This window comes from Bos grunniens, chromosome 8 (assembly GCF_055505025.1).
Source record: "Bos grunniens cultivar Pamir isolate PY7600 chromosome 8, Bosgru_T2T1.0, whole genome shotgun sequence".
Lineage (NCBI taxonomy): Eukaryota > Metazoa > Chordata > Mammalia > Artiodactyla > Bovidae > Bos > Bos grunniens.
In genome coordinates, this window is record NC_141172.1 from 108390451 (window position 1) to 108417165 (window position 26715).

General features: G+C 44.9%; 1 protein-coding gene across 4 annotated transcripts in view; it reads right to left on the reverse strand.

The window, feature by feature from the left end:
• Positions 1-26715, reverse strand: part of BRINP1 (BMP/retinoic acid inducible neural specific 1) — a 197073-nt gene that overhangs the window by 121432 nt on the left and 48926 nt on the right. For 3 of the 4 annotated variants that reach the window (XM_086414610.1, XM_086414609.1, XM_086414614.1), the window contains one exon: positions 19360-19627. In XM_086414610.1, the coding sequence (XP_086270736.1) occupies positions 19360-19577 (218 nt within the window). In that variant the 5' untranslated portion in view covers positions 19578-19627. Of the gene's footprint in view, positions 1-2280; positions 2443-19359; positions 19628-26715 lie in introns of those variants that run through there. The other variant, XM_086414611.1, reaches the window with a different exon arrangement.

Genomic DNA, 26715 nt, shown 5'->3' on the forward strand with positions numbered 1-26715 from the left:
CTTGATATGGGAAAGTACCTTATGACTCTTAAAGCATTACACAGGGAAGGTATATTTCAACAGGAAGAACAGCAGGAAAAAGATGAATGGAAAAGGCAAAGAAAAACAACATGAAGAAGGAAGGGAAATGAAACGGTGGAGTATTAGAAAAGGAAAATTCGCTGCGGTCACAAGGTGATTTAATGCCAACCGCGGAGTAGGACAAAGGCCCCTTGAGTCCTGAGGCTGCTGGCCCTTCATCAGCCCCCTCCCAGCCACCCAAACCCCCGCCAGCAGCACTCTGGAGAGCCAGGGCATACAAGCACAGAGTCTAACCAGACTGCCTGTGTTTGAATCACTGCTATGTGACTTCCTAACTGCATGACCTTGGGCAAAAATACTTATGTGAGCCTCTGTTTCCTCATCTGTAAAATGGGATTAAAGGTAGTATTTGTCACATAGGGTTATTGTGAGGATCTGTTAGATTATTCAGCTATTAATACACTCTGGATCAGGTCACACTAGTTTATTAGTTCCATTCTGTGTGTGCTTTGCTGCTGTTCAACGTTATTCTATTTTCTGGAATGAACTCCAGCCAGAGAGTTCTGTTTTGGAATTCCTATCATCTTATTCATTTTGCCTCAGCTTGAAGCATCAAGGGTGGGAGAGTTGCGTGGCAAGGAGGCTCCCCCTTAAAACACTCTGTCTTTGGAAGCCCCTGCTCCCTAGGAGCCTCTTTCCCTTGCCCTTACTCCTCCTGCTACTGCTACCTACTACTGCTGCTGCTGCAACCACTACATTTAAAAGCAGGTTGGAGGACTTCCCTGGCAGCCCAGTGGTTAAGATTCCTCACTTCCACTGCAGGGGGCACAGGTCTGATCCCTGGTTGGGGAACTAAGATCCTGCGAGCCATGCAGTGTGGTCAAAATTAAAAAAAATAAAAACAAATAGAAGCAGGTTGAGCTGAAGCTGTTAGAACAGGGAACAGCAAAAGGGAAATGCAATACAGTCTACATTTCCCTTTTGCTGACAAGCATCCCAGGCCTGAATGCCCCAGTGCTTTTTTTTGTAAATCAAAAGAATATTGAACTCATTATATTGAAGCGCAAGTTATCCTTTCATCGGTCAATTTGTCTGGGTCAACTGTTCTCGTGCATTTATTCTGGACATCTAAAAGATAGGACATCTAACAGTCCGTTCACTTTGTTATCCTAAAATGATATTTTGAAATCAGGCTATTCATATGCAGTGATTAGGTACCAAAGCACTATCTTCCATCAGAGCAGTGGAAGGAATCCAAGCCAGTTCCTGGGTGCCAGTAACAGGAACAATAGGGCCCATATTTACACAAAGGTGCAGGCTTTGGGCTTCCCCGGCAGCTCAGCAGTAAAAGAATCTGCCTGCAGTGAAGGAGCTACAAGAGACAAGGGTTCAATCCCTGGGTCAGGAAGATCCCTTGGAGGAGGGCATGGTAACCCACTCCAGTATTTCTGCCTGGAGAATCCCATTGACAGAGGACCGTCCACAGGGTCACAAAGTCAGACATGAGTAAAGTGACTTGGCATGCATGCAGCATGCACGTAGGGTTTACCAAGCACATCTACTCCCTCTTCCTCTTGTGAGCATCATACTTGCCATCTGTCAGGGAGGTAAGGATTCTAAGTTCCTCTTTAAGGGGGAGATACTGAGGCTCTGACAGCCAAGATCACTAGTCAGAGATCTACTGGAGAAGGGATAAAGACTTGAATGCAAACCTTCTGTTACAGGTTTCCTCCTCCACCCCATCCTCTCCATTCATTTCTTTGTTGTGTTCAATAACCAAATTCCAAGGTGTTCTCTCATGTTAACTGATCATGTCAGCATCTAATTTTCAGACAATGTCTTCACCCCAAGCCCTGTCTTTATCCTTAACATCTAATACTCTCAGCCCCTCAGCCCAATGACCTACTTCATCTCAATGATCTCCACCCTTTCCCTCTTCCAGCCTCCTATTTCCTCCCATGGTGACTCTTATATTACATTATCTCCCAAAGTCCCTCTAACCGACACACGAGACTAAAGCCTTCCTGTCCAAGCTCGTCTGTCACAACACCTGCTCCCTGCCTCTTCAAGACTGTGTGACCCGTGGCCATCTTCTTTCCCTGTACCCACTATCAACTCTCTTTCCTTCCTTTTGGATTGACTGAGACCCAGTGGTCCAACCCTTTGTTTACTTCTGACCCACACCTCTAACTCCTTTACCTGGCTGTCCTTCCATCTCGTCCACTTGGCAAACCCCACATTCACTCTCCATGATCTTACCAGACATGTTCAGTTCTTTTGGAGAATAATATCCCAGTTGCACAGATGACAACAGGTATAACATGCGATTACAAACACGATCAGAGCCCTGGCTGCTTCCTGGTGATGGTTCTGTGTTTCCTTAACTAAAGCTTTCTTCCATTCTTCAGATTAAACACTTCACAGCGTTACATTTTGCCTGTCCTTCCCCATAACCCTTTTCTTAGCAGCTGGTTTCACATCCTACTTCATGGAGACAACAGAAGCCATCGGAAGTCCCTTCAAATCAACATGAGTAAAACCAACTGATCTACACCCACACCTCTTTCCCCTCGTTCTTTCTATTTCAATTTAAAGGGATCCTTCCTTTTACCTCCATCTAAGCTCTTACCCTTTCCTTCCCTGCCTCCTCAGGAAACCACCTCATCAAAAATAACCCCACTCTGCCCCTCAGCATCAGTCTCTCCCTCTCTTAAAAGTCACTTCCCTCTTGGAAACCAAAGAAAAACAACCCAAACCCTCTTTATTTCACATCCCTCCTGCCTTTTGTAACTGTGTGTCTAGAAAAATATATGTCTACTCTCTGGCTTCTCCCTTATTTTTAACCCACTCTGTCTGGCTTCTGTCCCAAAAATGCTATTTAAATAGTTCTAGTCGAGGTCAAGATTTTATGTATAAAAGACTACTTTCAGTTCTTACCTCATGTGCTGTGTCAGAAACCATGGCCCCTGATTATCTTCCTCCTTAAACCTTTATTTCTTTTAGCTTCCATGGTACCAACTGTCCCCAGTTTTTCTCTTTTCACTGGCCATTCCTCCAATTCTCAACACTTTTCCCTGCATGTTAAATGGGCTTTTCCATAAGTGAAGACTCCCAAGGGATGTCTTCAGTGATTAGTGGTTACCTGATGACTCTGAATACTGTGTATATGTGTATATATATATATATATATACACACATACATATATATATATTTATTGAAGCACGCTCTTTTGAGGGTCACAACCATTTATAAAACAACTATCTATGGAGTCTGTATTTGGATATTCCAGGTAATTTAAATTCATCGTTTCCAAAGCTGCCACACCATCTTCAGGCATAAACCACCCCCAAAGCTCTCCTGGCCTTCCACAGCTCCCCATCCTGATGAAAAGTACCACCTCCCACTAGCTGACCAAGTTAAAAATGCTCCTCCACTCTTTCTCCTATTAAACTTAGATCCACTGATTGGTCACTTAAAGTAGGGTCTTGCCAAGTCCTCCAGATCTTGAGTCTTCCCTCTCTTTCAACTTTCACATTCAAATATTGAAATTTCTGCCTCATTGAAGTATCTCAAGTTATGACTTCATTCTATGACATTCTTGAAATGATGCAACAACAGAGATGGGAGAGAAAATAGTGGCTGCCAGGGGTTAGGGAGGATAGGGGAAAAAAGAGACGTGTGACTCTTCGGAGACAGCACAAGGGAAATGTGAGGGTGAGGAGAGTGCTCTGCGCCTTGATTGTGGTGCGGTTACCGGACTCTACACTTACGATAAAGTGGCACAGACCACACACACAGGGTACCAGTGTCAAGGCCGTGGTTTTGATACGTACTTTAATTACATACGGTGCAATCACTGGAGGAAGCTGGGTGAAGCTTCCTGTCATTTCAAGATGCTCTCAAAGTCTCAAGATGGTGAAATGAGAAGAGTCGTGTCCCACTCTTTGCGACCCCATGAATCGCAGCACGCCAGGCCTCCCTGTCCATCACCAACTCCCGGAGTTCACTCAGACTCACATCCATCGAGTACATGGGATCTCTCTAAACTATCTCTGAAACTTCTTGCCAATCAATATTTTAAAATTTAAAAACATTTAAAAGCATATCTGAATCCCCATCTGCGCTACATTAAGATGCTCGCCTCTCCCCCATGCGTCACGGCCTGGCGCTCCGTCTCCCCGTGGGTCGCGGCCTGGCGCTCCATCTTCATCTCCTGCCGCGCTTTTCTGCCCCTTTCCCCACTTTCCCCATCGACGCTGTCTCGCCATCTTAGCAAGAGTGATCTGTCTAAGATGATGACCTGAACGTGCTTTGCCTCTGGGCAAAATCCTCTAAAGAGCTCCCCACGGTCCTTAGAACTCAGTTCCTGAATTGTGTGCCAAAACGCTGTGGAGTACCATGGCAAGTCATAGGAGCATAGCAGGGTCTTTTTTATGTTCAAGGGAAATGAAGGATACTTGATATTTGTTCGGCACCACAAAAACTACTACCCTGAGGGAGTTCACAGTTTCAACATGAAAACACACTAACATTCCTCTCAGTGATGCCACATCTCTGTTAAGGTGTGATTCTAAACCTGCAGGAAAGTTCAGAATGACCAGGAAAGGGAAATGCTTTATCGAACCACAGCACTTGAACATAGTGACCATGGTTATTTAAGGATAAAATGAAGATATTGTTCTTTTCTTAGGTTCCCATGTATTATTTTTCAAATGGCTGCTAGACTTCAGTTCAGTTCAGTTCAGTCGCTCAGGCGTGTCCAACTCTTTGCGACCCCATGAATCGCAGCACGCCAGGCCTCCCTGTCCATCACCAACTCCCAGAGTTCACCCAGACTCACGTCCATCGAGTCAGTGATGCCATCCAGCCATCTCATCCTCTGTCATCCCCTTCTCCTCCTGCCCCCAATCCCTCCCAGCATCAGAGTCTTTTCCAATGAGTCAACTCTTCACATGAGGTGGCCAAAGTACTGGAGTTTCAGCTTTAGCATCAGTCCTTCCAAAGAAATCCCAGGACTGATCTCCTTCAGAATGGACTGGTTGGATCTCCTTGCAGTCCAAGGGACTCTCAGGAGTCTTCTCCAACACCACAGTTCAAAAGCATCAATTCTTCGGCACTCAGGCTTCTTCACAGTCCAACTGTCACATCCATACATGACCACTGGAAAAATCATAGCCACTAGACTTATGGGGACATGAATATTTCATTAGGCTGTTTGGATCTAATTACTTAATAAACAGAATTATTAGTATTTCTCTGATAGGGATATAAAATCACTGAAACTTTGAGAGCATCTTGAAATGAGAAAGTGTGGGAGCCATCACTTTACGGTAAATAAAGTTCAAAGTACTTTCTATAACATCCACAGGGCTTCCTGACCTGACCCCCTTCTGATTTCTTTGGCTTGAATGCTCACATTTTATTGAGAGAAAATGCTTTCTCACATGCTAACAATATCACTCACACTGAATTCCCTGTAGGTTCCAGGACAAGTCTACCTCTTTCTGGGGACTCCCTCAAAACACAGACACACACTCACACACACACCTATCACTATATATATATATATATATTTTTTTTTTGCCTAAATCCCACCATCCAGATCTCACCTTTAAAAATACTTCCTCTTTAAAGCCTTTTTTAATCTTGCAAGACCAACTTCAGCACCCTTTCTTTGCACTAATACTTGACTTGATGCTTCTTTCCCTTCATACTTCATATGAGGTAGCAATGTGGCTCCTCATTGTCTGTCTCTCCCCAGCTATGTTCTGAGCTCCTGAGGGCGTGGATCAATAATGCTTTGGTGCCAGCAGAAGCTAACGCAGTCCCTGCACAGGGCACAGACTTAATGAATCCTTGCTGAATTCATGCACAAGTCAGCATTTCCTTCCCAAATCAGACAATCCCAGACCACTGAGCAATGCAGAGACTTCCATATCATTTATAGTCATCTCCTTTTTTTTTTGATCACACAAACCACACTCCTCTGTCAACATGGTATAAACCAGGCGTCATACCAGAGTCACAGAGAGGCTGTCACAAGTGCTCAGGGATGGAGGCTGCTGGCCTTCTGTCAATAACAAGGCTGCAACTTGAGAATAAGCAAAGTTACCGTCACCACTGTGCACACCCGCCCCTGAAACGCTGCTAATTGCTATGAAGGTGCTTGGGTGGGAAGCCATCCCTGGGGCCCAGCATCTCCTAAGTAATACACATCGAAGACAACCTGGGAGGCACTGAGGAGATGAGTTGTTGCAGACTGTTCCCATCACCTGGGTTGATTAATAAATTCAGTTCAGTTCAGTTCAGTTCATTCGCTCAGTCATGTCCGATTCTTTGCGACCCCATGAATTGCAGCACGCCAGGCCTCCCTGTCCATCACCAACTCCCAGAGTTGACTCAGACTTATGTCCATCAGGTGATGCCACCCAGCCATCTCATCCTCTGTCGTCCCCTTCTCCTCCTGCCCCTAATCCCTTCCAGCATCAGGGTCTTTTCTAATGAGTCAAATCTTCGCATGAGGTGGCCAAAGTACTGGAGTTTCAGCTTTAGCATCATTCCTTCCAAAGAACACCCAGGGCTGATCTCCTTTTGAATGGACTGGTTGGATCTCCTTGCAGTCCAAGGAACTCACAAGAGTCTTCTCCAACACCACACTTCAAAAGCATCAATTCTTCAGCGCTCAGCTTTCTTCACAGTCCAACTCTCACATCCATACATGACCACAGGAAAAACCATAGCCTTGACTAGACGGACCTTTGTTGGCAAAGTAATGTCTCTGCTTTTCAATGTGCTATCTAGGTTGGTCATAACTTTCCTTCCAAGGAGTAAGCGTCTTTTAATTTCATGGCTGCAGTCACCATCTGTAGTGATTTTGGAGCTCCCAAAAATAAGTCTGACACTATTTTCACTGTTTCCCCATCTATTTGCCATGAAGTGATAGGACCAGATGCCATGATCTTAGTTTTCTGAATGTTGAGCTTTAAGCCAACCTTTTCACTCTCCTCTTTCACTTTAATCAAGAGGCTTTTGAGTTCCTCTTTACTTTCTGCCATAAGGGTGGTGTCATCTGCATATCCGAGGTTATTGAAATTTCTCCTGGCAATCTTGATTCCAGCTTGTGCTTCTTCCAGCCCAGCATTTCTCATGATGTACTCTGCATATAAGTTAAATAAGCAGGGTGACAATATACAGCCTTGATGTACTCCTTTTCCTATTTGGAGCCAGTGTGTTGTTCCATGTCCAGTTCTAACTGTTGCTTCCTGACCTTCATATAGGTTTCTCAAGAGGCAGGTCAGGTGGTCTGGTATTCCTATCTCTTTCAGAATTTTCCACAGTTTATTGTGATCCACACAGTCAAAGGCTTTGGCATAGTCAATAAAGAAGAAATAGATGCTTTTCTGGAACTCTCTTGCTTTTTCCATGATCCAGCAGATGTTGGCAATTTGATCTCTGGTTTCTCTGCCTTTTCTAAAACCAGCTTGAACATCAGGAAGTTCACGGCTCACGTATTGCTGAAGCCTGGTTAATAAATTAGTTGCTTGCAAATCGTGTTATGTGTACTTTTCTACAGGAACCAATGCATGCTGATCGCTTAAGGATGCTTTGATAGTTTTCAGGCCTCTGGATTCCTGCCACATGTGCCACGGGACAGCACAATCTTCCTCTCTCTGGTCCTTTTTCTGTGGTTTCCTCCTAACAAGTGTCCTCTTAATATGAGGGTGGAGTATGCTGCCTTCCCAGGGCACCTGGGCTGGAGTGCATGCAGGTCAAGCATCCCGCTTAAGGTCAGAGGTCTCCTGCAAGCCTTCTCAGAGTCCTTAAGGATGCTCAGTGTCCAGGTGTGGGTGTACCTGGGGTTACCCAAGTTCAAATGGGTAACTTGCCAGACCACCTAACTGTTTCCTGAGAAAGCTATATGCAGGTCAAGAACCAACAGTTAGAACAAGACATGGAAAAAAGAACAGTTCAAAACTAGGAAAGGAGTACATCAAGGCTGTATATTGTCACCCTGCTTATAAGCAGAATACATCATGAGAAATGCCAGGCTGGATGAATCACAAGCTGGAAACAAGATTGTCCAGAGAAATATCAATAACCTCAGATATACAGATGACACTACCCTAATGGCAGAAAGTGAAGAGGGACTAAAAAGCCTCTTGAAGGTGAATAAGGAGAGTGAAAAAGTTGGCTTAAAACTCAACATTCAGAAAACTAAGATCATGGCATCTCGTCCCATCACTACATGGCAAATAGAGGGGTAAACGATGGAAACAGTGACAGACTTTATTTTCTTGGGCTCCAAGATCACTGTGGATGGTGACTGCAGCCATGAAATTAAAAGATGCTTGCTTCTTAGAAGAAAAGTTATGACAATCTAGATAGCTTATTAAAAAGCAGAGACATCACTTTGCCGACAATGGTCTGTATAGTTAAAGCTATGTTTTTTCCGGTAGTCATGTACAGATGTGAGAGTTGGACCATAAAGAAGGCTGAGCTTTTAAGAATTGATGCTTTTGGATTATGGTGCTGGAGAAGACTCTTGAGAGTCCCTTGAAATGCAAGGAGATCAAACCAGTCAATCCTCAAGGAAATCAGTCCTGAATATTCAAAGGAGTGATGCTGAAGCTGCAATACTTTGGCCACCTGATGTGAAGAGAGAACTTATTGGAAAAGATCCTGATGCTGGGAAAGACTGAAGGCAGGAGGATAAATGGGTGGCGACCGAGGACGAGATCATTGGATGGCATCACCAACTTGATGGACATGAGTTTGAGCAAGTTCTGGGAGAGAGTGAAGGACAGGGAAGCATTGAGTGCTGCAGCCCATGGGGTCACAAAGCATTGGACACGACCTGGCAACTGAACAACAGCAACGACTTGTCTTAGTTAACAATATTCAACAACTTGTTCTCTGGTGAACTGGATCACATATTATTTTCTTAACAACAATATTGGAAAGCAGCCCCCCCCACCCCCACTTCACAAGTGGAGAAAATGAGGCTCGTAGAGTTTCAGTAATATGTCAGGATCTCACAGGTGGGAAGTGGCAGAGCTAGGATTCAAACAGAGGTCTGCTTGAGCCTAAGTAGACTTGCTCTTCATCACTAGGCTTTAGTGACTGTGCTAGGGCTCACGTCAGCTTAGACTTGCAGCTAGAAGTTTCCATCAAGGTTTGCAGAGATAAGTCAGGTGCATGAAGGGTGGGATGCAAAGCCTTCCTCCAAGCCAGCTTGGGAAACCACTGCTAATGAGACCCAGGAATTCTCATGCCCAGAAGGAAGGCCTTGAGAGATAAAGAAACAGCCTTGAGGCAGAAGCGTGGGCATTCCGGCTCCTTTCATAAGAAACCCACAGATGTACCCAGCCGCTGGAGATCTCTACAGAAGAGAATGCTCCCTGCCACAGGGGGCTGAGAATGGAGCCAGAGCAGGGAAGCCTGGATGCAGCCAGGGAGGGCACTGCCCGACAGGCAGGTCCCAAGCAGCTTTGCTGATGGATCTGCGTGGTGCTTTAGAGTTCATGAATTTCATCTCGTTTGCCTTTGTCTTGGCTCCACTGCCCTCTTCCTCTCCCTTGTATTTGCTGCCATAGCCCTCTAGCCCTTCTCTCTTACTCCCTGCCCCGCATTCCTCACAACGCAGCCTGAGCAATATTTCTCCATGTTGAATCAGAGTGTGCCCATCTCCCGTTCCAAATCCTCCACTGCTATCCCATCACCCCTCCCAGACAAGGCCCAGGATCTGACCTGAACACACAGCAACGTCTGCTTCTCAAACATTAGGTACAATTTTCCTCTGAACCAAAGTGTAACCAAAACATAGACGCAAGGTCAGTGCTATTCAAACTGCAAGGTACACCCCATTAGTGAAGGCTGAAATCAATGTAGTTGGTAGACACAAATATTTTTAAAAATAAATTAAGCAGAAAGGACTGAGTTATACCAGAACAGAATAGAAAATAGTACATCAAGATGTATTACATGGAGTAAGGTTAAGTACTTTTTTCATGAGTTTTCATTTCCGTTATGTATCTTTTTATCTGTATGTCTGTTGAGTGTCAATGTAAAATTTATTTTTTTAGCAGAAGTAAGGTCAAGGAATGTAAGAATGAAACAAACAAAAAATACTGCTCTAAAGAGATGTACTAGTACTCTGACAACTAGAGTTTGATGGTTGTCTGAAATCAATTTGCCATCCTAAATTCCTTTCATTGTTGGCTCCAAGCTGCTATCCCAGCACTATTTCTTATCATCACTACAGAAGTACCCACCTTATCCATGGAGGAAATGTTCCAAGACCTCCAGTGGATGTCTGAAACCATGCTTGGTACTGAACACTATATATACTATATATGTTTTTCCTATACATACATACCTTCGATAAAACTGGGTACATAAATCAGGCATAGTAAGGAATTAACAAGAGTACCTAATAATAAATAGAATAATTATAACAATATACTGTGATAAAGTTATGCAAATATGATCCCTCCCCCTCACCTTCCTTTCTCTACAAACACCTTATGATACAAATGTAATGCCTTTTCGACCTTAATTAAGCTCTTATCATGTAATTTTGGCCATAACTTTTGCAGTCTGAGCTGTGGCAGCGAAGCTAGCATGAATTTCTTGTTCCCTCTTCACAATTTCACGGAAAGAAGAGATTCATTCTTACCAGCGATCTTAGCAACCTCAGCATACAATTTTTTTCTTTCCTTATTAAGTGGAGAACTCTCACCTTTTTGCTTAAAGGAAGCACTTTTCCGTTTCTCTCTGGCATATCTGAATTCCCAGCATCGCTACTCTGGCGCTTTAGGGACATTATTAGATAAAGTAAGGGCTACTTGAATACCACCACTGAGATCCCGGGACACTTGATCTGGAAATCAGTGTGGCTGCTAATGGCAGGAGGAGATACACTGGACAAAGGGATGATTCAGGTCTTGGGAGGGACAGAGCTGGACAGTGTGAGAGTTCATCACGCTACTCAGAATGGGGGGCAGTGTAAAACGTTTGAACTGTTTATTCCTGGAATTGTCCATTTACTACTTCTGGACAGCAGTGGAGTGTAACTGAGACCACAGAAAGCGAAGCCTTGGCTAAGAGCAGACTACTGTACTACTCAACACACACACACACATGCATGCAGGCTTTCTTCTACCTCCTTGCCTTTGCAGGCGCTACTCCACCTACCTGGGCTGCTTTCTCACCACCACCTTCTCACAAAGCCCTGATTCTCCTCGAAGCCTGAGTCCAGTAGGATGACCTCCTAGATTTGTCTCTCCCTGCCCCATCCTTTCCCACATTCATGATCTCTATGCCCTTCCCACCGCAAACACAGTTCCAAGCGTACTGATCAGTCGCAGAACTCAGCATCTGCTATTGTGGTTATCTGCCCAACAGTCAGTTCTCCCCAAGAGAGTTTTGAGTTCCTGAGGTCAGGGATTCAGTCTTTCCCTATCTCCAGGCAACTGTTGTAGGGACTGGTCAGCAGGAATTTGGAGATCAGTAAACATTTTTCAAATGAATGAATGGGTGGCAGGTGCTACAGATCACAGATCCAGTCCCCCTCTGCCTGGCCAAGATTTGGGGCATAGAGTCTGGGATATAGAGTCTGCAGCCCCAAGGGCTTGCCTTCATTCTAGTCATCATAATCGCCATATCTGTGTCAGTTAGAGACTCCATGTCAGTCTGCCCTCTGCAAGGACGTGTGTAAAAGCCAATCCATTTTCAGAGATGGCTCCTGACTGAAGCTGGACAATTGCTCTGCAGAGATTGCAGCAAAAGAAGCCTAGCAGCTCACAGAAGTTGGTTCAGTAATGGAATGGGAGCAAGGAGTACTGCAAAGGTACCAATTTGGTAGTAATAAAGCTATTGGGCTTGGAAGTGGAAGATCAATTTTAAATAATCAACACAGAAGATTATCTCTGAATTGACACCAAGTGGCCCAGGAGATGTTTGCTGATTATCCCCCACCTTATCCCTCTCTATTCAGGGAGAGCTTGAACTGAAACTTGGATTAAATGAGGGATAAGGTGGGGGAAAGGGCACAGGGTATTGATTCTCACCAGTGATGCCAACCTCTGAGTGGCTGAAATTGACGACGACAAATGTGGGACACCATCCCAGTTTCATCTTCTTTTGAGCCCACTTGGCATGCTCTTAAAAAAAAAAAAAAAAAAGGATCTCTGACTGCACTTTTCCAAGTTGTTTTTTTTTAATGACTCGGGCCAGATGTATCTGAGCCTGACAGTGGTGCCTAAACACCCTACCTCCTAAGGGACACCATCATCAGAGGAGAAACTCACTGAATCCCCCAGAACTCCTGGAGGAATGGAGGCTGTCTATTTCTGAAGTGGAAGTTTCCCTTAAATGATGCCTCTCTGCAGCAGGAAGCAAAAATCAATTGACCTTCTTTAATGCATCAATTGCCACCCTGATCTGGGGTCATGTCTAAAAACATGGAAAAAGTCCCTTACCTGGTGCCTATATTTCAACCATTCCAACCTAAATTCATGATGACTGAAATCTAAAAACATTCATTCTAAAATCCTTCCTGCCATTACTTTTCCTTTTTTTTTTCCTAAAAATATCTGCTCGAGAGCAAAGGTTCTCAACGTCTCTGTTACTGGCACTGTGAGCCAGACAACTCTTCGCTGCAGAGGCCGTCTCTACCTTGGAGGGTGCACAGCAGCATCCCTGGCCTCTGGCCTCTATGCACCAGACGCCAGCAACAACCCCACACCACGAACGGTGACGACTAACAGTGCCTGCGGGCACTTCTGAATGTCCCGTTAGGAAGCCAAATCACGCCTAGGCTGGTGGTTCTCACGTCTGTCCTAGACCACTTATAAACCCAGGTATCTTAAAGGGGCCCGGGCGTGGGCATTTTTTTAAAGCTTTGCCGATGATTATGATGCGTAGCCACTTCTTTGCGTATTAAGCCGAGGCTTCACCTTCCTGTGTAATTGTGGCTCTGGCCTCTGCTGAAATTTTCATATCCCTTCTACAGGGTGGAATGCCAAATGTAGGAACAAGAAATAGCAGTGCAAGAATTTAAAAAATGAGAAAGAGGAGGGGAAAATTAGATTTACTTGTGACAGGAAAACTGAAGCTGTTAATTCTTCTTTTTTTTTTTAATTATAAACCAGGAAGTAGATGTAGACCAAAGTGTTCAAAGAAAAAGCCCAACAGGTAGGGTGGCTTCCTCAGTCGGGTGCCAGCTCCGTGAACTGACGGTTGTCATTTAAGATGGCTGTGACACAGGCTGCTATCCAGGGAAACAACACTCAAGCTGCCAAAGCCAGCCAGAGTCAGTGACTCTTTAAGCCTGCTCACTCGAACTTCAGTCTCTCTGAGAAAGAGGCTGCAGGGCCAAAGAGGTTTGGTTAAACACTGTTAAACAGTCTAGGAAAGATCTTGAAAAGCCCTGTGGTCAGGAAGCCTATATAACTTTGTTTGGTTTTCCAAACAAACATATTTATGTCATCTGGGAGGCCGCATAGCATGGTTCGACACACAGGATCTGGAATCTGCTTGCTTCTGATACACTCTACTCTACCATGAAGAAACTCTTTTCTTGGACAAGTTATGCAAATGTAAATGCCTAAGCACAGGATTGCTACGAGCACCGATCTGTGGCAATGATTTGTACACTGTGTGTCCACACTAGACGTGGGCACACACGCTTTCAGTGCTGTCCGTGTGCTAATTCGTGTCCCACTCCTTGCGACCCCATGGACTGTAGCCCGACAGGCTCCTCTGTCCATGGAATTTTCCAGGCAAGAACACTGGAGCCTGTTGCTGTTTCCTACTCCAGGGGGTCTTTAAGACCCAAGGATCGAGCTCACATTTCCTGTGTCTCCTGGATTGGCAGGAGACTCTACCACTGTGCCATGTGGGAAGCCCAAAGTTAGAAACTGACTTACTCTTATCACTGTTTTTATTATTATTTATTTGACTATGGATTATTTTTTCCCCAGAAAATGCCTTTTAAAATCACACTGAACTCCAGTTCCATGTGAGAAATGTTGATTTAGACTAATCTGGAGCCACTCTAATAGAAATACAACCCTTGGACCACGTGATACCAAGACTGTATCTGGAATCCACGTGAGAGCAAGACTGGGGTCTCCTTTCAACCACAAGCATCCCAAGTGGTGCTGTGGTGGACTTGGCCCTCACCTCCCTTGTCTGTAAGCTCTTCGAAAGGAGAGACCTGTCTACCTCACATATCATCAACTCCCCAGGGTATGGCGTTTGGCAAACACTGGTGCCCAATACATGCTCTTGAATGATTTCTGGACAAAGACAACAGCTCATTCATCTCAGCAGAACCATCCACCCGGCCCCAGCTCCATTCACCGAGTGAAGCAGCTTTTCCAGAAAGCCTACTAGAGACATTTTCATGAAATACATGAAGCAACCATTAAGATGGTGGATTAGAATGACAATTCATCCAACTCTGATAAATGAGCAAGACGGCTGGGCAATCAGACCTGGTTTACAATGACTTGATTTACATTCAAGTTTCAGGTACTTACTTAAGGCTCAAAGGAAGGTACACCATAAGCCACAAACCACTTGCTCTGAAACCTGTAGGGAAAGCCACTCATTATGAAACCACGTCTGTGGCAAAGTGGCCACCACTATCAGTGTCCCCCTCCCCTGCCTTGACCCTCCCAAGCCAAAGCTTACAAAGGGTACCACAATTTTCCTTTTAAGTCCACCTGTGAAATAACTGCCAAATTTACAGCAACTACTCACAATCTCAAAATCAAGAAAAGATAAACAGAAAAATACAAAGCAAAGAGACAGTGGAAACATAGGAAACACTCTTCGGACAAAACTGACTTTTAAATTACCAGAAGGGAAGGTGGAAGGGAGGTTCAGGAGGGAGGGGACACACATATACCTATGGCTGATTCATGTTGATAGATGGTAGAAACCAACACAATATTGTAAAGCAATCATACTCCAATTAAAAATTAATTAATTAAAAAATAATTACCATGAGAAGAAATCATTTCTAGCAATACCACCAGCTGTCTGATGTAGCTCCTGCAACAATTCCAAGGTCTTCATGACTGATCCCTGAATTATTTCCAGCCACAACTACATAAAGCATTTAATATTATCTCCATTTTACAGATGAGAAAATTGAGTCTCAAAGAGGTTGAAACTTGTCTGTGGTTAAAGGAAGTCTCTGGGTCTTTGGTCATATGCTAGATAACTAAGAACTAAGAGAGGGTTATGACTCCCAACTTGTGGAGTCTCAGAAGCCTATTTTTGATTCCTAGCTTTGCCACTTGCCTGGTGAGTGACATGGACAATCTCCTTAACCTCCTGATGACTTGCTGTTCTCATTTGTAATATGCTGCTATTTTCCTCACAGAATGAAGGTGAGCATTTAACAACTAATATATGTATGGGCTTCCCAGAAAGCGAAACTGAATGATTATCTTAGAATGATGATTTCAAACATTAATGAAAAAATTTCCCAGATACAAGAAAATTTAAATTTTACAAAGCATCTCACACCAGGTTCATCTCATTTGACTTCATAGGTAGGACAGACATCATCATCGCTTTCTACAGAGGAGAATATTGAGTATCTGAGTGGTTACTTATTCATACCTCTCCATGGAATGGTAACTGCTTACTTATTCACTCTTTCTTCCTGTCAGTCTTCCACCCCAAACTCTGAGCTTGGTGAAGGAGTGAATGTACATGGCAGGTTGTGGGGGGGGGGGGGGTGTGTGCGTGTGTATGTATGTGTGCGAGCTTTGCTGTTGTGGGATGTGTGTGTGTGTGTGAGCTTTGTTGTTGTGGGATGTGTGTGTGTGTGTGTGAGCTTTGCTGTTGTGGGATGTATGTGTGTGTGTGTGTGCACAAGCTTTGCTGTTGTGGGGGGTGTGTGTGTGTGTGTGTGTTTGTGTGTGTCTGTGAGCTTTGCTGTTATGGGGTGTGTGTGTGTGTGTCTGTGAGCTTTGCTGTTATGGGGTGTGTGTGTGTGTGTATGTGAGCTTTGCTGTTGTGAGATGTGTGTGTGTGTGAGCTTTGTTGTGGGATGTATGTGTGTGTGTGTGAGCTTTGCTGTTGTAAGATGTGTGTGTGTGTGTGTGTGCACGCATGCGTGAGCTTTGCTGTTGTGGGATGTGTGTGAGCTTTGCTGTTGTGGGATGTGTGTGTATGTCTGTGAGCTTTGCTGTTGTGGGATGTGTGTGTATGTCTGTGAGCTTTGCTATTGTGGGATGTGTGTGTGTGTGCACAAGCTTTGCTGTTGTGGGATATGTGTGTGTGTACACAAGCTTTGCTGTTGTGGGATGTGTGTGTGTGTGTTTGTGTATGTCTGTGAGCTTTGCTGTTATGGGGTATGTGTGTGTGTGTGTGAGCTTTGCTGTTGTGGGATGTGTGTGTGTGTGTGTGCACAAGCTTTGCTGTTGTGGGGGGGGTGTGTGTGTGTGTGAGCTTTGCTGTTGTGGGATGTGTGTGTGTGTGTGTCTGTGTCTGTGAGCTTTGCTGTTGTGGGATGTGTGTGTGTGTGCGAGCTTTGCTGTTTTCTGTTGGTCATCTCTGTATTACCAAACCATAGCATGGCTTACAGAATACAATTGACGTTAAAGTCTAGAGGACTAGACGGAAGCACGAGTGAATGAGGCATGAACATATGTGCCCAGAATGAAGAAAGTGGGTCCAAAATAAACAAAACTTGAGTCTGCAGGCTCCAAGTCCAGAGTCCTCTCCAATCTCCCATGGTATTGCCAAATGACAACATTTCCTGGAGTCATGGAATTTCAGAGAAGGGAAGGACCTTGGATATCATCTTAGTGAACACTCCCATTTTACAGATGAAAAAACAGAAACTCAGAGAAGTTCCATTTCTTGGCCAAAATCATACCTGGGGAGGTGGGTGGGCTGAGCCAGCACCCAGGTCCTCTGCCTCTAGGATCGAGGATGCTGCCGCTGTGCACTGGCAGATTCAAGAGCAGGAAACTCCCCAGCCTCCACGTGTCAGCTCAGGCTTAGAGTGACAGAGCAGGAACCTTGTGCACCCAAACAACCGTGTGTGCACAGATCATAGCTCAGCTTGTGCAGCCATGGGAGAGAGGACTTCTGCTGAGATTTAATTTGAAAGGCTCTCATCACTGCCAGTGGCGCTGACTCCCCACCAGGACGCCATGGGCTGAAGTTACCCTCTGTCTGCATATGCATGAGGATGCAGATGGCCTTAACCCTTCTCCTCATGTTTAAGTGAGGAGAAGCTCTCAGGTCACCCTGGGTTCTAGCCTGGATTCTAGGGTCTGGCAGACTTGACAAAGCTTGAGGTCTAGGACATTTCAGAGAGGCTGGCTCTGTAGCCTCAGACAAGATGGCACAAGCTGGAAGAAAAGTCTTTCTTTCATGATGCAAACATCAGGTTTCTAATGTGCGGTATCCATGTTAGCACACGGGGAGACACTGGGAATCACCTGCGAACGTACTTTAGTGTTTCAACAAAGCAGTGAAGAGAAAACGTCAATTGGCAACAGCCCCAGTGAGCACATCCGGGCTGGTTTTGTTCTGGTCTAAACCTGATCTAGAAGAGCACATGGACCTCTGGGTGTCTATCTGCATGTGTGTCCAGGTGAAGATTACAAGAGGAGCCTCACCCAATCTTTGCACATAATAGTCTCCCAAACCATTGTTTATCATCCCCCAAACATGCCTATCCTGCCCTTTTTCTTTTGCAGCACTTATACTGTGTGTGTGTGTGTGTGTGTGTGTGTGTGTTCGTGTGTCTAATTAAAATGCTCTTTTGAGCGCACGGCCCATGTTTGCTTTACTCACCACTGTGTCATCCGCCTTAAACACAGTTTCTGAGCCTCTAGCTGGTGCTTATTAATTATGTGAGGATTAAATAAAGGAAGAAAGAAATAACTAGATGACCGGGGGCCTGACTTCTGGATTTAAACTCCATCATTTAATTAACCACGTGACCTTGGTTCAATCTTATATGTTTAATTTCAGAGCTTTCGGAAAGCATCTTAGAAACCAGCTCATTGGATGACTGCAGACTTTTGTTTGAGCAGTGGAATCCAAACAAAAGCACAGGTGAAATCTAAACACGGGGGCAGAGGTAAACGTCCTCTCGTTAAGGGCCAACTTTGAAAGCAGATTTGAATATTCAGCACAGAGTCACAGCCATCTGCAGCTGGTGGCAGATTCATGAATCACCCATGACGCATGATGCTCAAAGGAGACGTGCCCGCGCTCATGTCAAATACACAGTGGACACAAGGCCTGAGTTCAGGGCTTCCCAGCTGCAGGTAAGCATCTTTCCTCCACCACACACGCGTCCTCGGTCTCCTGCTTGAAGTGGCCCAGAAGTGTTAGACCCTGCCTTTCTTCCTTGATCTTAAAGACTCCAGCTCTAGAGAGTTCTCTGCACTCTTCAATTTATTTCAGTCCACCACATTTTTTTGTGTGCTTATGATACAAGGCAGAAAAAAAAAATCACTCTGGGGATCCAGAAATGAATTATATGTAAGTCCTGGCCCCATGAAGTTTCCAGTTAGGTGAGAAAGAAATACAAGAATGCACTCCAACTCCAAATGGTTGACAACTAAAGAGGCATAAGCATAGAGAGCTGTGGAAATATCAAAGAAAGACTGCTCAAGTGGAATGCGGAGCGTCTATACGATGGTTTCAAAGAAGAAGAACTTTGGGCTAAGTCCTTTGGGAATGAGTAGGATTCCAACAGGCCAAAGACCAGTTCAGACTTGCTCAAGAAAGAGTTATTCACTGAGTGTCCCTATTTGTTTCCAAATGTATGAATATGTTTGGGTAAGATATCTGGTATATTACTAGTATCTGTAAAACACCGCAGCCTACGCCTGATGTAACCGACTAAAATTACCATCTGTGGCTGTGGAGACACACAAACTAGGGCTTGAACCCTAGTCCTACCACTCACTGTGCGACTTCAGAGAAGTGATTTCACCCAGTGAAAGCCCAGGTACCCCTTCTATATAAGGTGGAGAAGATACACAGGTGGTCTCTCTGATGGTGCTGTAAGGTTTAAATGAGAGGATGCCTACAAAGTGCTAAGCACTAGGCCCAGCACACATGCAGTACTCAAAAATATACTACTCTTACTCGTCCCTGACAATCCCTTGCACATTGTAATAAAACAGATAAATGAATAAATAGAAAAATAAATAAGTTAATACACAATGAGCAAGTATTTAGCAGTCTTGGCCCAGATACTCCTCCACACCACAAGGCCCATGCCAAAGCATAACCCCCCAAAGCGCTCAATGAAAGAAAGGCAAGGGTGAGCTCAGCCCAGCTCTTACCTGTATATTTTATATCTGGTTGTAAATCCTTGACGGTGTCTTTCCACAAAGGACAGGTAGCTCCTGGAGTGGTGGAAAGGCCCCCTGTCTGAAATAAGCCAATCAAATTCCTTGGAGACATGTTGGTCTGTTGCAGCTGGTTCCTGGTGGGAGGGCTGCACTGAGATTCGGCCCCATACAAACAGGAAGTAGAGGAGCTCAACAAACCTCCAGTTCATGCTTTTCTGCCGGCCTTTTTCCTCTCATTCTTGCTCCATTCTGTGGAGTCCTGTGAAGAAAGGAATAGAAAAGAGAAAGAAAGAGGAAGAGAGAGGGAGAGGAAAGGTGGGGAGGGGAAGCAAAAACATACAGACAAGAGAGAGAGAGACAAAGGAAAAGATTTTTTAATGCTTTTAACATACTTTCATCATAATACTTCACATCAGAAGACTGGGTCAGGGTTTACGAAGATCAGTGCAGTTTCTGCTTAAGAGTGTGGCATCTACGGACATCTGGGCTCGCACTCCTGATTTGCTGTTCACATGTGGTGTGGACATGTACAAACATGTACAAACTGCTTAGCCTCTTAGATATGCAGTTTCCTCATCTGTAAAATGGAGGCCGGGCTTAAGCATCTGTAACTTGGCACCTGGCACATCGAAGGTATTCAAGGTGTATGGGTTGACAGCAAGAGTGAAATGAAAAACTGCAGAAACAGTTTCCTCCAGCCAGGAGGGGACTTGGAGATGGAACTTCAGTATCTGCCCTGCCCGCTGTCTTCACAAACAGCCTGAATCTCATAGCAGTGACTCAGTAAGCGGGAACACATTTCTCTCCTCTCCCACAGACATGCACCCAGTGAACACACGCTTTGCTTTCGCATCATCAGTCGACGGACTGCACAAAGTCTTGGGATGCATCATGATCACGGCTATCCAGGATGGATACCTTACACGTGGAGAGTTTATGGAGCTCATCAGAATCCCTTCTACAGTGCTCAGTGGAATGTCTTCTTCACCCCAAAGAAGCATAGCCAGAGAATCCACCTGTCAGTGTCTCTGAGCGTCAAGGTTATCTTGTGTTCAGAAGGGGAACAAAAGGCCAAGGAACTAGTGGGGTCTTGCCGCCTCTTTCTTGGGTGGTAGCACAGGCTGGAAGAAGCACAAGCTGGAATCAAGACTGCCAGGAGAAATATCAATAACCTCAGATATGCAGATGACACCACCCTTATGGCAGAAAGTGAAGAACTAAAAAGCCTCTTGATGAAGGTGAAAGAGGAGAGTGAAAATTTGGCTTAAAACTCAACATTCAGAAAACAAAGATCATGGCATCCGGTCCCATCACTTCATGGGAAATAGATGGGGAAACAGTGGAAACAGTGTCAGACTTTATTTTTTGGGGCTCCAAAATCACTGCAGATGGTGACTGCAGCCATGAAATTAAAAGACGCTTACTCCTTAAAAGGAAAGTTATGACCAACCTAGATAGCATATTCAAAAGCAGAGACATTACTTTGCCAACAAAGGTCCGTCTAGTCAAGGCTATAGTTTTTCCAGTGGTCATGTATGGATATGAGAGTTGGACTGTGAAGAAGGCTGAGCGCCAAAGAATTGATGCTTTTGAACTGTGGTGTTGGAGAAGACTCTTGAGAGTTCCTTGGACTGCAAGGAGATCCAACCAGTCCATTCTAAAGGAGATCAGCCCTGGGTGTTCTTTGGAAGGAATGATGCTAAAGCTGAAACTCCAGTACTTTGGGCACCTCATGCGAAGAGTTAACTCATTGGAAAAGACTCTGATGCTGGGAGGGATTGGGGGCAGGAGGAGAAGGGGACGACAGAGGATGAGATGGCTGGATGGCATCACTGACTTGATGGATGTGAGTCTGAGTGAACTCCAGGAGTTGGTGATGGACAGGGAGGCCTGGGGTGCTGCGATTCATGGGGTCGCAAAGAGTCGGACACGACTGAGTGACTGAACTGAACTGAGCACAGCACAGGGGCACCATGTTGGAGAAATGCTTAAGGGAGGACTTAGGTAGGGGCTCCTTGTAGGGAGAAAGGAAGAGGAACCACTAGACCATGCCTGGACTTGGGCAAATTTACAAGTTTTCTTTTTATCGTCACATCATCATTCTACCTGCTAGCTTGACATTATGCTGTCTGTGTCCTTCACCCCACTTATCCTAGAAGAGCTCATCTTACTCTACACTGAAAGGCAGCTTGGAGTGCAGGTTCTGCCAGTTATAAACAGTGTATATTCAGGCAAGTGACTTCACTTCTCTGAGCCTCAGTGTCTCAGTCTATAAAATGTAGTCAGCAATAGCACTTGTATCCAGAACTAGCGTGAAAATGAAATGACGCCATTTACGTCAAGTGCCCCATGCAGCGCCTGACTTTTTTTAGAAAGTGCTCAACAAATGGCATCAGTGATGACGAAGACACGGGTGATGATAAACATTAATGTTGACTATGTCCGGCTACCCCCTGCTGGAGCATCTTTGCTCCCGTGGCCTCCCCTGCCACATCAAGTCCTATTTATTCTTTACTAGCCAGCTGAGGCCAGGTCCTCAAGGGTCATTCCTTTTTCTATCCCTCTCAAAAGCTGTTAGCTGTTCCTTTCCTTCAGCTCCTGTTGTTCACTTATATAACAGTATGTTAGTATTTACTATCTTTTATTGTACTGATTTGTCTCTGTGTCCATCGTCTTGCTCATGGGGTTGCGAGTCTTTAACCAGCAAGAATCTTTAAAAGACTGTTTCTACACAAGGCTGGCTATGGGACTCTGGACAGTCATAGCCTCTATCTAGATCTCAGATTTTTATGTCTACCATTTAAAAACCTTGCCAGGACAAAACCATTTTATCGAGTGGAAAACCATGTAAAAACATGAAGAAATAGGATCCCTTCTTGGTCTACTCTTCCAGCTGAAAATGGGAAGAAAGTCAAGCTAAGAAAGAGAGAAAAGCAAAAGGAGAAAGATGTGAATTTCCGATCCAATTGGCTACGACCCTCTATAGTCTGATTGCGCCAGTCTATTATGAGTAGCTACAGAAGTCTACTTGGCACCACAGGCCCCAGCTGTCAGGGGCAAAGGAGAGAGGCCTGTGAGCAGACGAGTGGGCTGGCAGAAGCTGTGGCCGCAAGTTTTGTTCAGAACCTAAAACAAAGCCGTCCATGTGGAGTGCAGAACTACAACGGCTCCAGCTGCCAAAACTGTCTGCTGGAGCCCACCTGAGTGGCAAGCAGGGGGTGGAGGTGATTGTTCAGAAATCCCGGCGGGGAGCTACAACACGCTGAAATCACAGCATGTCACCCATCCAGCGCTTCTGCATGGCTTCTGTTGTGAATGGGTGCGGGGTGGGCACCAACAAGAATGCCTGGCTGTTAGACTGTTTGCAAGGAAACAGGATTCAGAACATTGCAGCTTTTAAAAGTGAAACAAGGCTAGACAAGGAAATAGCAGCATGTGTATACGTGTGTGCGTGTGTGTGCAAGACCTCAGCCCCGAGTCCTAGAATTTACAGAAATTGGGATGATCTAATCCAGTGCTTCCCTTCTGGCAGCCTTTTGTCCCATAGGGGACATCTTCGATTGTCACAACGGAGGGGATACTCCTGGTGTCTGGCAGGTAAAAGCCAGGGGCTGGTAAACATCCTACAGCCCCTCCCGCCACCACAAAGAAAACCACACCGAAAATGTCAGCAGTGCAGATGTTGATAGATCCTGCTCTAGCCCAACTCCTTACAAGATCACCACTGAGTGGCTGACTGGGCCAGACTCCTGTCTTCTGGCTCCTGGTTTTCATGCTGCCACGTTGTCTTGGCAGGATGGTGAGCTGAGACCATTCAGTAGCTGTCTGAACCTTCTTTGTAGGTGGGGACTATGGTACAATCTACATCTCCGCAAGCACAGGTGAGTGCTTCGTGGAAGAAGTCTGAGTATCTTTCTGTTGACTCAGAAAAATCACGATAATTCACAGAACTCTAAAAATGATAACGAAAGTTTCTAGAAGGTGCATTTGAATAGAAATGGACGTTTTATTAGCTAAGGGCAAGATTAGTATGTGTGCTACTTAAATATTGTCTTATCATGACAGACTCATGACAGACACAGTGATTCTTATTCTGTAAATAAGCCCGAATTAGCATCAACTGTATTAGAGACTTGGGTTAATATAAGGGCCCCAAGTTTGATATTTATGGAGCATCTATTGTGTACTTGGATCTAAAAAAAAAATGTCTGTTATCTTGGCAGTAGCTAAAGCATTCAGTACAGACTAGAGGTTAACAAAGGTTTCTTCCTTGAGATGGATGTTGTTGTTGTCCTTCAGTTAGTAAGCTGTGTCCAACTCTGTGACCTCATGGACTGTAGCATGCCAAGTTCCTCTGTTCGTCTCTGTCTTCAGAAGTTTGCCCAAGTCCATGTCCACTGAGTTGGAAATGCTATCTAACCATCTCATCCTCTGCTACCCTCTTCTCCTTTTGCCTTCAATCTTTCCCAGAATCAGAGTCTTTTCCAATGAGTCAGCTCTTCACATCAGGTGGCCAAAGTATTGGAAATTCAGTTTTACCAACAGTCTTTCCAATGAATGTTCAGGGTTGAATTCCTTTAGGAATGACTGGTTTGATCTCTTTGCAGTCCAAGTGATTCTCAAGAGATGGGTACAGCTCTCCCATTAACAAATGAGCTCCTTGGGACTTGGAGACATTAAATAGCTTTAATAAGCTCACAAGTTCTGTTTTTCAGGAATCTAACTCATGTATTAATATATCTGATTACAAGTATGTGCAGTTTCCAATATATCCCTACCCTCCCCAGATCAGATCAGATCAGATCAGTCGCTCAGTCGTTTCCAACTCTTTGCGACCCCATGAATCTCAGCTCGCCAGGCCTCCCTGTCCATCACCAACTCCCGGAGTTCACTCAGACTCACGTCCATCAAGTCAGTGATGCCATCCAGCCATCTCATCCTCTGTCGTCCCCTTCTCCTCTTGCCCCCAATCCCTCCCAGCATCAGAGTCTTTTCCAATGAGTCAACTCTTCCCATGAGGTGCCCAAAGTACTGGAGTTTCAGCTTTAGCATCAGTCCTTCCAAAGAAATCCCAGGGCTGATCTCCTTCAGAATGGACTGGTTGGATCTCCTTGCAGCCCAAGGGACTCTCAAGAGTCTTCTCCAACACCACAGTTCAAAAGCATCAATTCTTCGGCACTCAGCCTTCTTCACAGTCCAACTCTCACATCCATACATGACCACTGGAAAAACCATAGCCTTGACTAGACAGACCTTTGTTGGCAAAGTAATGTCTCTGCTTTTGAATATGCTATCTAGGTTGGTCATAACTTTCCTTTTAAGGAGTAAGTGTCTTTTAATTTCATGGCTGCAGTCACCATCTGCAGTGATTTTGGAGCCCAAAAAAATAAAGTCTGACACTGTTTCCACTGTTTCCCCATCTATTTCCCATGAAGTGATGGGACCGGATGCCATGATCTTTGTTTTCTGAATGTTGAGCTTTAAGCCAACTTTTGCACTCTCCACTTTCACTTTCATCAAGAGGCTTTTTAGTTCCTCTTCACTTTCTGCCATAAGGGTGGTGTCATCTGCATATCTGAGGTTGTTGATATTTCTCCCAGCAATCTTGATTCCAGCTACCCTCCCCACACACAGGTAAAATCAGATCATGCCCTCTAGAGATTCAAAATAGTCTGCAAAGTCACAAACAGACCTGAGGAATTCTAATATGAAGTATGCTACCATCAATACTATAAGCACAGAAAATGTCCAGTGGAAGAGAAGAGGCCAGAGATGTTTTCAATCAAGAGATCTGGAAAGAACCCTGAAGGGGAGGTGGTACTTGAGTTGGTTTGTGGCTCAGTTGATAAAGAATCCACCTTCAATGCAGGAGACCTGGGTTTGATCCCTGGGCTGGGAAGATCCCCTAGAGAAGGAAAAGGCTACCCACTCCAGTATTCTGGCCCGGAGAATTCCATGGACTGTATAGTCTACGGGGTCAGAAAGCAAAGAGTCAGATGTGACTGAGCGACTTTCACTCACTCACTGATGTGAGGTTTTGGTAAGAAGAGATGAGGAAAAGAGAATTCTAGCAGAGCAGGCAACATACAAAAAGTCTCAGAGGTGGGAGAGGGCAGAGTGACGGGGTGTGTGCCCAGGGTAGCATGCAGGGTGGCAGAGGCTTCAGGGAGATTTTAGGGCTGATGGAGGGCCTGCAGTCACCTGTATCTCCCTCTGCATCTCTCATGAAGCAAGGACTGTATTTCATTTTTAAGCTACACACTGAGGGCAAAGCATTGTGGATGTTCAACATATTCATTCATTCATCCATTAACATATTAGGCTGGAAATTAAATGGCAAGCAGAGCTTCTTTAATACTCAGTTGGGAGAAGCAAACAAACAGGCAATGGCTGTACACGTGGTGGAGTGGAGAGCTCTGGGGAACACATGTACACCTGTGGGGGATCCATGTTGATGTATGGCAAAACCAATACAATATTGTAAAGTAGTTAGCCTCAAATTAAAATAAATAAATTTATATTAAAAATAAAGTAAAATAAAACCATTTGCCCTAAACAAAATAAATAAATAAATAAAAATCACACTCAAAATTAAAAAAAAAAAAAAACGAAGGCAGCTAAGACGGGATGGGCAGTGAGGCTACTGCTTTCCATACACGGTGTTGAGGAAAAGCTGCTCGATGAAGTTGTTCTGACCGTGACCTGAAGAAAGTGAAGGAGTGAGGGAGGCAGAACCTCAGGGAAAAGAAAAGTCAGTGGAAGGAAAGGCAAGAGAGGAGGTCAGCAATGGTTTGCAGAGACCAAGTTGTCTTCCAGTCTCCCGTAGGGAGCTTAGAACTTAATTAGGATGCAGGTCAGTTTGAGGAGGCAATCACCTGTTATTAACTGAGCATTTACTCTGTGCCAGCAACACGCACTTGTTGCATTACACGTGACCTCACTGCAATACGGTGAGAGGCTGTGATTCCCAGTTTTAATACGGGGAGAGGGAACACTGAGGTCCAAGAGGCGTAAGTAACTGGCCCAACACCACAAAGCTGGCCAGTTGGACAAGCAACCTGCTGTCCAGCTTGGAGGCCACTGACCATGTGCAGCTATCAAGCAGGTAAAATGTGGCTCTTCCAAATCGGGATGTGCTGTAAATATAAATACACACCTACCAGGTCTCAAAGACTTAGAGGAATAGGATGCGCAATGACTCACCGATATTTTATAATGGTTATATGTTGAAAGTGAAAGTGAAAGTCACTCAGTAGTGTCTGACTCTTTGCGATCCCATGAACTATACAGTCCATGGAGTTCTCCAGGCCAGAATACCGGAGTGGGTAGCCTGTCCCTTCTCTAGGG